Below are 14221 nucleotides of genomic sequence, written 5' to 3'. Positions count from 1 at the left end.
TGTTGTAATGATTATAATCAGAAATTCAGGAAAACAGAAATTTAATTTCAACTGATAGGACTTCTTATTTCATTGACAATCATTATTAAGGATAATAACCACAACAGAAGAGAGACACTTGGCATCTATATAGTGCCTTATAGAGTTATTAAAATTACATATAATAGTAGGCTCTGTCTCATGATGCCTCTTTGAGTGGGTAATGACAGCATATTGCAGGAGCTACAGAAAGTAACTTAAGTGATTTCTAATAACAGAAGGAGTTAATGTTAGAAATGGGCATATATTCTAGCTTTCATACCCTATACAAATTGTTAAACTTCCAAATACAGCATATATTTCAACCATGCAAGAATGCAAATGGCACAAAAGATGAATATATATATATTGAAGCACATGAAATGTCATATTGATGTCCCTTTTTAATACTTTAAATTTCAATGTTTGCAAACATCATGTTAAATTGTAGTCAAAATGTGATGTTTTAAAGTAAATAATAAAAATTGATTGAAAACTCAACAATAAAAAAATGCACGGCAAATATTAAAGGAAATTGTTCATTTTAGTTTGTATCATGTTTCTTTAAAACAAAAGCACTTGCTTTTGTTTATTTGGGAACTTCTTTCACTTTGACAAACTTCACTAAATGCCTGTAATTACATATAAATTACAAATGTATTAAGATACATGGCTGTGAATGTTATGGTAAACTGAAATAATGCCATGGAAAAGCACCACACTGGTTATAGATTTTGCATTCATTTGCAAAGACTCATTTGCAGCTTTAGTTCATGCTACAATCATGAGTACAGGTGAAATTCTGGATGCAGAGAGGAACCCTTTATTTCAAATAGAAAGAGTATTAATGACTGTCATTCTTCTCTCCATTTAAAGAAGAAAACCAAAACTAAAACCACACAGAAAATACCTCTTATTTAAAAAATTAAAGACAAACTTTCTTTAGAAAGGGGCTGTGGTGGAATGAAATGGATTTGATTCATCATTTCTCACCCCTGTTGACAGTGGTCCTTTCAAGTCAGAGTTTAAGTAGATTGATGGAGCTGTGTGGGGAAGCTTGAATGCAGTGCGCCCTCCCCCTATGTATCTGGCCTGTATAAACAGAAAATTTTAGTTTCTGTGCTGATAAAGCATTTTCCCTGTGTACTTATCAACACTGTTAAACAAACAGTGCATTGGTTAAAAACCTTATTTTAGAGTGATCTATAAGTAAAAAAAAAAACCAAATAAATATCTAGTTACAGGTATTTTTCAGCATGAAAAATTCTTACATTCAATAGAAGAATAAAATTCAGCATTTTAAAATCATTTTCCATTAAGGATTAGAGCCAGACTTCACAATAAGCGTTGGTTCAGTTACTCTTCCTCCAGTGAGTAACTTCATTTTCGCCTTACTTGTATTCAGCACACTGACTATGTGATTCAGCAATGACATTCCTAGAGCTATAAGTAATCCGGTTATTGCTTTGTCAGAAATGCTACAGAATGATGGCTGCCCTTTGGTGTATGTCTGATTATGGAGCTCTAGGATAGATATCACAGCATTATCCTGTTCATCCCATGTCACATCACACAGGGAGTTCAATCACTGAAGAGTGGTGCTGCAGAAATGACAGCATCTTTTACAAGAAAATGATAATACTTAATAGCTTTGAGTAAACATTTAATCTATCTATCTATCTATCTATCCAGCCAGGACTCTGAATTCTTTATGCCTTTAGAAGTTTTCATATAAGAAATAAGTTAGTCTCATACGTATGCATACACCCCTTCAAACTTCAGACAGTAGGCTGTACAACAACATATTTCCATTCAGTATTTGCAACTAGACTAAACCAATAAGTTGTTTGGCAATTTAAGGCAATGTGTCTATGACAAAAAACACATTTCACCATTTAGTTCTAACTCTACTTTGGAAAAATACAAACACTGGGAAAAATGTTCATCGGGATGCATAAGACTGCAAAATTCTAATGAAATCTAACTTGCCATTATATTAACTAAATCTAAATGTCTTTATTTTATGTTTCTACTAATTATATTAAAAAACGTCAAAACCTTTGCAAGACATAAGTAATGGTTTTGCCACCAGAAAAAGAAAAAAAATTACCTTTTCTGCATTTACAGTAAAATCTGAGGCTAAAAGACCACCTTCACTGTGATCGTGGCCCACCTCATACATGTTGTATGATGGATTGCCAATTTCTACATTGATTCCTCCATTTATAATGGGTTGTCTTCTTACAGTTTTTGTCCTATAATGCATAAACACACACACAACAAAAGAAGCCAGTGACTTTTCAAGTTATTTCTTGGATTCTTGTTCCAATGAAATACATTAATTCTGTTTACTAACTTCACTAAGTCTTTGGTTAAAATTATGAACCCTTATATAGCCTTGACAAGTTTGAACAAACTGGATAAGAACAGAACTACATTTTCTTATCTAGTGTATGTGGAATATAAGTATAAATAATAGACACAAAACATAACTTAAGTCACTGCATCTACAAACAAGTTTGGGGCTGTTTGTTGCAGAATTTTTTAAAAATCTCTCCTCAACATACATGAAGTATGTTCACTTTTTATAGTGAAAAGATGCACATACTTTAAATATTTACTTTTTTACTTCATACATCAATATAAAACTACTTACCTTCGTTTCCTTTTGCAAAGAAATAATCCAATTACCAGAGTAGTGATCAAAGTCACCAGTAAAACAAGAGGAACAATGATTGCAATGCTTCCTAAACCAGGAAAAAGAAATATCATTGAGTACTCATGGCTATATCAAATAATTTCTTTACATGTGTAAAACGGTTAAATTATTAATAGAAAAAAAAAACAAACCCAAACCCTTACCAACAAGTGCAATTTCATGTGATGAGCTTTACTGATTGGAAATTTTAATGTTTATGAATAGTAAAAAAGAAATCGTTATAGATAATCGTGTACACACCAGTATTTTTATCTCAGGATCTTCCTCCTTCTGGATACCAATATACTTTAGACTAATAATAAAATAAGTAACATGCTACTCTCATTTGCAGTGATACCATATGAAGGTATGTGGAATTGCTGAAAAATCAGGTGTGGCATGGCTGCTGACTTTATCACCATCATCTTCAGTAGTATATTTAAGTCACAGAACTATTAATTTAAAATATTCAGTAGGCATACCTGTGATTAAAGAATTCCATTATTAACATTTATATGTATTTATTACTTTTATTTGTGGGAAAATGAAAAGTAATAAGCAATATACATTTTTAGATGGTTGGTGCATTAGAATCATAGAATAATGATATCATTCCTGCATTTTACTGCATTGCACTCAGGAGCCAATAATTTTGTTATGTTGATATAGGCAATCAAGGAAACTACAATAATGCTTAATGTAGCAGAAAAAGTGCACACATCAGACAGTGATGTTAAAGGAGAGGAGGGAACAGGGAAGAAGAAAACAGGCTTAACATTTTGGCAGATAACTTCTGAAATTACACTACCTGCAAAAATAAGGTCAGCAACTGTACCCCTCTAAGAATTTCTCAGCTTTAATGTAAGTATCTGGCAATAAAGAAATACATGTAACAAATAATTTTATGTTATGAAAAAAATGGCCCTTATAAACTGCAGGTCTTCAGTATAAAGCCAGTACAGGATGACCTGCTTTTCCTTAGATTTCACAATCCTTCACTGGTGGTTTTTCACTGTTTTTCACAGTTACTGACTTGTTAAAAAAAATAAGCTGTTTGCAGTCTCTGTCCTACATTAAGCACAGTCTAAATAAAGGATTGAAAAAGATGCCTTGAATTCTGCCTGAAGGCTTCCTGAAAACCAAGTCAGGTTGTCAGTGGCCCGAAACAAAGCACTACTAAATAAAAACTTGAAGCATTCCGAGTTCACTCCAGTTTATGAAGATTCAGTATGTAAAAGACATTACAGCAATGCTATTTTAAGATAACATTTGGTAAATGACTGGATGAAGTTCTAACTTAAGAGACAACCCTCCCCCCAAGAAAAGAAAAAAACAAAAAACCAAAACCCAAAACCCAAAACCAAATCAACGAACCAAAACACCAAAAAACCACCAGTTCATTTTGTCTTGGCAGGTAAACATTCAAGAAAAAAAACGAGCAACAGCCCACCATAGATGAATTGCCATCTAGTGTGCATGGTGTAGCCTGGTCCTGTAGGAGCAGGCACAAGATGAACACACATTTCCCAAATTGCAGGAGATATTCCCACAACATGAAATACTGGTCTAGGTTCTGGCTGCTTTTTTGCTCATCTCCAGCTTCTGTTCTTTCACTTATCTGGATCACTAGGAAGATTTCATCTAAGCATCAAGCTGACCTGAATAGAGGGTGATTAATTTTATTCCTCCAGTTGGGTTAAATGCGACCAAGAGACATACAGTAGGGTACCATCAGCATACTCTATGCACCACAGGGAAACTTGTCCAGTTTAAACTGCCAACAGTGTAGCAATACCGTCCTTTTACGCTTACAGACATGTTTAGAAGAAAAATATGACTGGAGCTACTCTTACTTTCTGGGTGATTTTCACACTAGGTAAAATCCAAACCTCCGCAGACAGCCAATACAAAAGTTATGAACTACTTACAATTATATTTTTGATGCTTTCAGTAGGACTTAAATGGCCAGAAATCCCGTACTAGGTCTCTGTACAGCAGTGATATCATCAAGTGCTTGCCGCTTGATAAACTTTCTTTAAGAAAAGTGCAGGTTAGCCCTTGAACCAGGGAGTGTATAGTTTATGGCTTGCATCCAAACCACCTCATGAAACACTGAATGCCAGTCAAAAAGTTGAGACACCCCTACATTTACAGTTGTGGGGGGGTTGTATTTGTGGTTTTTTTTGTGTGTTTTTTTTTTTGTTTTGTTTTGTTTTTGTGGTGTTTTTGTGTGTGGTTTTTTTGTTGGTGGTGGTGGTTTTTTTGTGTTGTTGCTTTTTTTTTTTTTAAATAAGTACAGGTAAACCAGCACATTTCATGATACAAACTCACATTCTAAACTATTATCGGATCAAAATGTCTAAACTGAGCCAAATTTGACAAGCAACTGCAGTTATTTGAAGTACTTACTTGTACTGATATTGTCAGACTTGCTGCTTTTGGGAGCTGGCCTCTCACACTGTGTGCCTGACCAGTTGGCTGAACATCTAGAAGGATCCAATTAAGATGGTAAAGTTAATATAAGTCAGCTATTAACACACTAAACTATTAAAAAGACCATCAGCATCTTCTCAAAAGCTATGAGAATGACAACAGTGTTTCTACCAAATAAACAACAAGCTTCATGGAAGGAGTCGGCAGTACTCTGCCATGGCACTTAAAGCATTCTGAGTACATTTTTAGTTTAAAACTATAGCTTTGTACAGTCACATCCATATCCACAAAGCACATCTGATTGGACATAAACTACTACATGCACCCAGTAAACTGCAGCATCCATGCCAAATGGCTCCTTCCAAAGTTCTGCTGTCCCCCATTGCTATGAATAAGGCTGCAATTTCCCTTTTCTTTTCTTTCAGATTTAAACACTTTCCTGAAAATTCTATATTTTGATGGCTTTATCTTTTTCAATTCTGAACTATATAACTAGGTTTGTATTTGAAGAAATACATATGTGTGCGCAAGTAGGTGAGCGAGTTAAAGCATAAAGAGCTGTCCTGAAGGGATGGGAGTATCTACTGGCTTCAGAGTGCCCTGAATACTGATTATATTCTGAATGTACGCTTCATGAACCCAATGCCTGGATGGGTACACAGTTATTCTGCTATAATTTCCCTTTAGGAATATCAGTATTGGAATAGTTCTTCAATTGGGATTCAGAATGCTCTCCATGAATACAAGCAAACACAAGGAGTCCAAGTATGCAGACTCAGCAAATCTGTCAAAAAACGGAAACAAATACCTCAATGAAAATCAATTCCTTATTCATCTTACTGTAAATATGATTAAGTTTACTACAGAACCTCAAATTCTCCTTTTTGGAGCAGGAGGAAGTAGTCACTTTTTTCTCTCTCCTGTTGCATATTGTGCAATGACTCATATTTTTTGTAAGTAAGTGTTTCTGAATTATTTATGAATTTCAACATGGTTTACCTTTAGGAAAACAAAAAACAGCAGCACACTGCATTGCAGCTCTAAGAACCACAGTTTCCCGATGCCTTTCTAAAGCTTTAACAAATTGCAGAGCTGGACATGCTTAACAATTGACATTGTTCCATAATGCAAAAAGGTTTGGAAAGGTGTAAAATATTCCAGACAAAATTGTGAGATTCTTATAGGAGAGCCCTAACCGACTTTGCTGGTGATGCCTTGGACTCTCTCTTGTCTTTGTAGATCACTGCAGAAGAACGGCTAGTTTCTCTTTTTGCTCCTAAGCCTATGCCAGCACAATCCAATTCTCTAATGTAAGGTGTCCCCGTCCATGGCAGGAGGGTTTGAGGTAGATGATCTTTAAGATCCCTTCCAATTCAAGCCATTCTGTGATTCTATAATGATTCAGATAAAATTCTTTACTGGGTTTCATATTAAGTTTTAATTTTTCGGGGGGAGACTGATTTTTTTTTGTTAGGTTATGTTATGAAGGTCATTGAAGTGAGACAGAGGTAAGGCACAGAGGTTAAGGCACAGATGGTCTTTAAAAACATGTTAATTATTGACAGTTGATTCAAGATTTTTCATGCAGTAGATAAGTTGCAGTATAACAGTCTCTTCATGTTTATTAAAATAAGTTTGTTCACTTAAACATGGTAAATACACACTTAAATTTTCTCACCGCAAAGAAAACTACATACTAGTTTCACACACTGATTGCATCTATATGATTTTATATATTTTAAAACTGAATCCACTGACATTTCCACTCTTGCTTTAGAAGATGCATCTGTTCCGTTTTTTTTACAATCTTTTTTTAACAATTATATCAAATGAAAATGATTACACTGACAGCATACCTCACTGAGATACTATTCAAGGAACTTGTTTTTTCAAAAGACCACTATTCAGCATATGGCTGCAAAATAAGCATCTCCATTTTTGTAGAGAAACACCATAGATCTTTATACTTAAAATATTCTACTGGTATCCAAACTGTTGGCATGTGGCAACCATGAAATAAAGTCTTTATATTTCTTTCTGGAAGTTCTGCATCATTGCTGTGGGGATTCAGCTCATATGATTAAAGCTTGTTATGAGAGGCAATTTTCATCTAATACTACAGTATTGAAAGGGAAAGATTTCTTTGAGTGCTAGACATATCTTAACTTTGTGTCCAAATCCTTATATTGAAGGTTTCAGACACTTCTGCTGTGTAAGAGTACCATTACTATAAATCTGTCTTGCAACGGTTCAAAGAATATAGGATAGCATGACCAGCAAAAGAATCACTATGAAGCATGCAAACAAAAGCTTACGAGAAAATTGTGTGAAATGTACAATTATGCTCTGCTAAATCTTACAGCAGATAATGACACCATAACAGCTGGTGAAGAAAGAAATCCTAGAGCTATACACGTAGTAAACAGAGGAGCAGATTAAGGTAATATTAGAAGTTTTTTACCTATTTGTGCATTTTAACTGTAAAAATCAGCAATATTGAAAAACTTCAGAGGCATTTGATAAGTCTCAAAAATGTGATAGCTAGTTACCACTTCATTTTCATTTTTTCAAAATGCTTGCTGTCTCCAATAAACACATGAGGGACTAAAGCTGACAGGATGGCAGTCATTTCCTTCTGTCCTTAAAGGTAAAATGATTGCCCTTTGATGGATCAGCACGCTAGTGAAGATGTGTCTTGGGAAGACAGAACAGAACAAGAAATATAGCCCAGGGGAAAGGTATGATGTCTGCAAGGGAATTTGACACAGAAAATTAGCCATGAGCAGGCATATGAATAATGATGGGGTTGGGACATGGACAACTAACTGTTCACGAAGGAACATTGGAAATGAGCAGGACTTAACCAGTTTCAATTGTCTTCAGATACTGTAGACATAAAATGTTCTTAGTAATAACAGTACCTATCACGGGAACTGACTTTTGGTTCAGTCCGATGCACAGCATTTTGTACCTTTCCAAATCATTTGGTAGCAGGAACTTTTGTTCTGTACCATTCCCAGTAGTTGCATGGTCAGACACAAGAGATTTGCAGTACAAGCAAACAAAAATGTGTTACTGAAGCAGAACCACAAAAAAACCACCAGTTTTATTGAAGACATTCATACTGTCAAGAACTGTGAACAGGAAGAACAGTGATAATGCCTACTCTGAGCTACACATAAACAAATACAGATGGAAACAGATGGGGAGACTGACAGTGGAGGACAGGTTGGAGTCAGCTGAATGGTGCAAGGCACTACAGCAAACATCTTATGGTGAAAATCTCCGGTTCTCCAACAGGAACTGGTGAACAGATCAAAGAGCAACAGTATCACAGAAAATGCCCACAGAAAAACTGAAAATGAATGTAATAAATAAAGGTTGTACATTGTCTGCTGCCAAGGTCATTAATAAAACTATGCTACAGCTTTCTCTATTACAGTTTCGTTCCACATTTAGAAAGATACTACTTGGGAAACGTTCTGAGACGCAGAATGCCTTTGTGACAGGAATTATTTATTTGAGGAAATATTACAAAGAGAGAAATTTAAAATATTTGAAACCAAAATGAGGAAGGTGTCCCACTTGTAATGAGGAATATTTAGAATTAATATGTTTACATTCCAGAGACTGATCATGCTGTTGTTACAGAACTTATTTATGCGAGAAAATGTCTCTCTCCTCTATTTTTGTACAACCCTTACACGTCAGTGCACTGAAACCCTTGAAACTCAATTACCTGGGCACTTGACCAAAAGGAACCAGTTGACTATGAAATGTCTGAACAAACAGAAAAAAAAATAGTGAAGAGGCAGTGTGCAATTTTTTTGATTTTTTTTTTCCTTTTTTTTCCCACAGGCATTGTCATAAAAATATCATATAGGAGACATAATAAGCAGTTAAAAGTGCTTTTGTAGACAACTCAATACACCAGTATGTATAAAAAAAAAGATAGAAGGCAGCATTGAAAGATTATTCTAGAAGTATAACTGAATCTGTGAAACAGCCGTTACAAAATAGAGGTGGAAGGGGAATTGAAAATGTTTCTTACCTATAAATGATATTTCTTCATTATACAAAGTAATTTCCTAACTTTGTTTTTCTTTTTAGTCACAGCACAGACAGTAATACATAGAAAAACATCTTAATGAAAATATCCAGCTTCACTATTTTATGAACACTTACACCAAAATTTGACTGGAACACATCATTACCATTACAACTATTTGTAAGACAGGAGAAGAGAACATCTGGATTATAGTTATTTAGTATCTGTACTAATTTGCATTGAAAGACAGAAAACAATATAATCCCCTTTTCCTCAAAAAAATCTGTAGGATGAAACAGACTGACAAAATCCTTACACTAAACCAAATCACTAAAATACTCCTCATATTAGATTTAGCAGTACTTTTGGAAGCATGCTTTCTTCATACAGGGAGCTGATATTATATAGTTATACCCACAGTAAAACTTCAAATATATGAAGAACTTTCATAACAATGGAAGTCCAGAAAAAACACCCCAACTTTGATCAATAGCCCATCTAGTACCTTCTCCTACATGGTAGGGCCTATTTATTTTCAAATAATAAAAATAACTTTTCCATAATTATTTTATACATAAACAGACCACATTTTAGTATTTTCTTCTAATGAGATCACTTGCTATCTTTATAAGGAAAATGAAGTGAAGGAATTTGATTGAAACACTACAACATTCCTTAAAAAAGAAATACAGATAACCCTGCAATCAACAAATAAAGAATTGGAAAACAGCATAATTCAAAAACAGGCAAAACAAAAATTATTTTTAAGGAACCCAAAGAACCTTAAATTTAGCTACAACATAAATGAAAAAATAAAATGTGACTTTAAACATGATTTTTAATTTTAACATTACATTACTATATACAAATCATCATTCACAACTCAACCTCTATTATCCCCAGGTGAGAAAAAGAAGCCATTGAGGGTCATTATACACCATGCTATCAGCAATATGTGTACAGTACATATGCTATACAAGTATTAGTATTAACATAGAGTAAATATACAAAAATGAAACATGTCTAGATGACTGCTACTGTAGCTGAAAATACAGAGAGCAACCTAGTAAAAGGAAAAGAAGAGACTGAAATGGCAAAAAAAAAAACCAAACATGGCTGGATCAATAGGTATATGACAAACTGATTTTCTCTCCTCAGAGGCAAAGTAAGCAGTGATGCATAATCGCAGCTAGTATGCAAGTTTTATCAAAACGTTTTTAAACTCTTGATCAAAGGATATCTGCATTACAGCCTAGCTGGTAAATATTCAATGAAAAATATATATACTCCTCTTTTGCAGGGTCCTCTCATCTCTTCCTTTGACAAACACTCTTCAAACATATGTGCATTTAATTCTTAAACTACTACTAGTTTGAGATACGAACTGAATGAAAGATCTTCAAATTCAAGACATTTATAACAAAGGTATTTCTGGTTGAAAAAGAAAGCTCTCATAGAACTAACATAATACTGTGAAATTCCTGTTGTAATAAAACTTGGGGAGCTCATTAAATACACCAGGAAATCATACGGAAAACATTTATGGCAAGATATATTGCCTGTCATGGTTACAATTGCTTTCTATTTCTAGGCAGTCTCTCAATGCTCCAATTGCTCTATGCTGCAGTGGGTTTTTCTAATCAACCTTCAGCAAGTGCCAGTCAGAGGATTGCATGGTAAAGTCTCTTTTTTGTCCACAACTGGATCATGGATGTACTTAACCTTTTCTTGAATAGGGGTTTGCTATAAGTTTTACATTCACTTATGAACTCACATGTACTTACAGCATCTGTACAAGTTATGCATGTACTTACAGCATCTGTACAAGTCATACATGTACTTATATAGAAACTGTTCATATTTGAAGATATTTCAACACAAAAGGAATGTCATGAGTAAGGTATAGCCTCACAGGAATATGAGCTGCAGGGAAGTTCCTCCATCAAGAAGAACATACCCTTTTCCTTAAAAAAATCCCAAGACAAACACGCACACATGCGCACATGATTATGTACCACACAGACACGCACACGGTGTTTCTCTCCAGCCTACTGGAAATAAAGTTGACAAGAAAATCTCTCTTACTTTATTTCACTCCTACAGGAATTATTGTTTCTAATTTATCCATGCCTCCACTTGCAAGTTGAAGATTCTTTTTATCACTTTTAGAGCAGTTCCATGACTTGTTCTCTCCCCATTTGTTCACTACTGTCTTTAATCCTTATTACTCCACCAAAATTCTCAGTTAGAAATGAAACAATTCATTTTTTCTGTAGCCTTCACTTTTCAGTTTCCTCTGTTACCAAACTTACACTTTCTTTCAAGCTATTGTATTATGAGCCTTTTAATTAATCTGCAAGACCACTGATATCTGTCTAATTTGCTTTTGAAATCATGCATCTGTTTACTGTGAGCAATTAACTATGCAGGATGACGTATTCTTCATTATAGAAGAACTGATATTGTTCTAATGTAGAAATACAACACACACAACTTGAAGTCCTCAGAACAGTCAACACATCCAGCCTCAGGCAACTAATTTAACACTATACGCTGTCCTTTAAATTTCTCTTTCTGGGGACACCTAGGAAACAGAGGCTCTGAACTGTAGACACACTGCATTGCACAAAGATCTATTCAGAAAATAACCTAAGAAGGAATAAATTACTGTCCTTTTAATTAGCCATCACAACGTAAGCTTGTTTCACCTTAAAGTCCTCAGCCATAGTCATGGAGCATTGCTCAAAAGCTAACTGGAGCATTTAAAAGCTCTCTATAAATTTAGTTGGCTTTAGAGAAGGATCAATATGATTCATATCTTCTACTGGTTTTGACTGTAAACTTGTAACAGAACTATTCTTCATTATATTTCTATAATGCCTATTGTAAGGAGGTTATGACTTGATCACATTTATTTTCAGATGCTGCTAATAACAATACACTAGACCACATCTATGAGCACAAACAAATAATCACAGTAATACAAAGATGGAATTATGACAACCTGTACTTATGGTGAAGGCATAAAAGAAACAAAGGTGAGAAAGGGCAATATTTTGTACTAAAGAAATTGATACAGCACTGCCTACATAACAATCAGTCACAATCTTGTGTACTTGAAGGTTTAAATTTTTTCCAACTTTCTTTATTGGTATCAGACAAGGTATAATCTATCCCTAAACCCTGCTTCTCTTGCATGAATGTATATGCAGTTAAGCAATAAGTGAGAAGGAAACAGAGAGGCAAATAAAAATTATTAAACCAAATGACAGACTGATAGAATAGATGGAACTGACAGTTTGTGAAACAAAAAGCACTCAGATTATTTCCCATCTGAATCTGCTATCCTGTTCACTTTGTTTTCAATGGATTTGTTAAGTTGCTGGAGCAATTCAGACATCCGTCATATGCTTCTAGTCTTATATACATCACCCCCAGACCATTAGTGAGTAGTACTGAATATACCCTTAAAAAACTTAGTATGTGAGCGCTTAAAAGACAGTAACTATATGTAAAATAATACTTCTTTAAAAGATATGCTCAGTCATACATTTTTCAGAAAAGATCAGTACCTCAAATACTAACATTCTGATATTACATTGTCTCACAGCCTTTCTTACTGAGCAAGAAGGACAATAATAACGAGGGGGAGGAATGTTCTTTATATTACTAAAAATAATGCTAAGAATTAATAATCTATATTGTGTAGGACCTTATCTCCAAAGAGAAATCACAGTATATTCTGTATCTTTTAAAACCTGACAAAGCATTCTTTGAAACTAGAGACCAACTTCACAAAACCTTCCGTTTTAGATGTCTTATAGACACAGTAAGGCTGTAATTCATTCCTAAACTGGTTAGCTGAAAAGCACAAGTTCTGTTTCTAATGCACACCTAATATTTAGCACATTCAAGTTTAGAAAAAGTTTAAAAGAAACTCCTTGAGATAGGAAGACAAAATAGAAATGGAACCTAACAGTACAGGTTGATAAAAGGAGAGCATGTTCTTGCAGGCTTACAGTTCCTCTGTGTAATTATGGCTTTAGGATTGCCCTTTAGAACAGATAAACCTTATTCTCTATTGTCTTTACTGAATAATAATAATGACTTGATTATGTAAAAAGCATTCTCAACTGATCTCACTGTGAGACAGGTGTTCCTGCTAAATGACAATAAACTCAGCCATTTCCTATTTCTTCTAAAAATCAGCCACTGATGCCTTAGAGACTGGTTAAAATATATGTTAGCCTTTAGGTATGTGCCTCTCAGGGGCCAGAGACAGACCTCATACATAGCATGGCCACATATGCAGGCTGGAAGGATAAAGCCTTTCTCCTAACACAGGAGCAGAACTTTTAGAAAAAACCTTTCAGTCTCCTGTTCCCTGACACAATGAGTCTCATGGAGCATGGGATTATTTCACTTCTTCCTGATGTCTTCTACTTACCAGTATCAGGTAGATAAAAATTATAAAATTATAAACAAGCTCCAGTTAAGAACTAATTTGGCACCAGAAAACCACAAGATATAGGGAACAACTGGACCTTGAGCTGAGTCTGGCAAGGAAAACTGGGACATACAGAGTTACACTTCCTCTCTATCACTGTAACTGTCTTCAAATCCATCAAACAGCTATTTGCTTCTCTTTCCTTTTCTCTAAGCCACCTTTGCTTTGTAAAGAAACAATTTGGAAGATTCTCTTAACAAAAAAGTGGTGGCCGTACTAACCCAACAATCAGTCAAAAGAGACAACAGAAACACTAGTTCTACCTGTGCTTATATTCTGCATGTGAAGAAATTCATTTTCTACTAAAGTTTCACTTACACTTCAAGTTCTGTTCTCAGTTTACCTAAAATGCTTCCTCACACTGAAGAGAAACTTGAATTTAATCTTTCTTTACCACCTTTTCTTCTGTTTCTTTTCCACCTTACAATAGATTTAATAAAAAAAAAAAATAATCCCAAACTATACTCAAATAACTGCAAGATGAAAGCGAAAGGAACATTCATTTCTGCTGAAAGGC

General features: G+C 34.6%; 1 protein-coding gene across 1 annotated transcript in view; it reads right to left on the bottom strand.

The window, feature by feature from the left end:
* Positions 1-14221, bottom strand: part of LOC134156941 (low-density lipoprotein receptor-related protein 1B) — a gene marked incomplete at its 5' end in the record, with an annotated part of 264744 nt that overhangs the window by 3309 nt on the left and 247214 nt on the right. The window contains 4 exons of the mRNA XM_062605389.1: positions 1012-1110; positions 2129-2273; positions 2675-2765; positions 5126-5202. Of these exons, the coding sequence (XP_062461373.1) occupies positions 1012-1110; positions 2129-2273; positions 2675-2765; positions 5126-5202 (412 nt within the window). The remainder of the gene's footprint in view (positions 1-1011; positions 1111-2128; positions 2274-2674; positions 2766-5125; positions 5203-14221) is intronic.

Source organism: Pezoporus occidentalis, unplaced genomic scaffold, assembly GCF_034315485.1.
Source record: "Pezoporus occidentalis ecotype Australia unplaced genomic scaffold, CSIRO_AGI_Poc_V1 ctg12, whole genome shotgun sequence".
In the NCBI taxonomy this organism is placed as follows: domain Eukaryota; kingdom Metazoa; phylum Chordata; class Aves; order Psittaciformes; family Psittacidae; genus Pezoporus; species Pezoporus occidentalis.
This window is presented reverse-complemented; position numbering and strand designations above follow the sequence as displayed.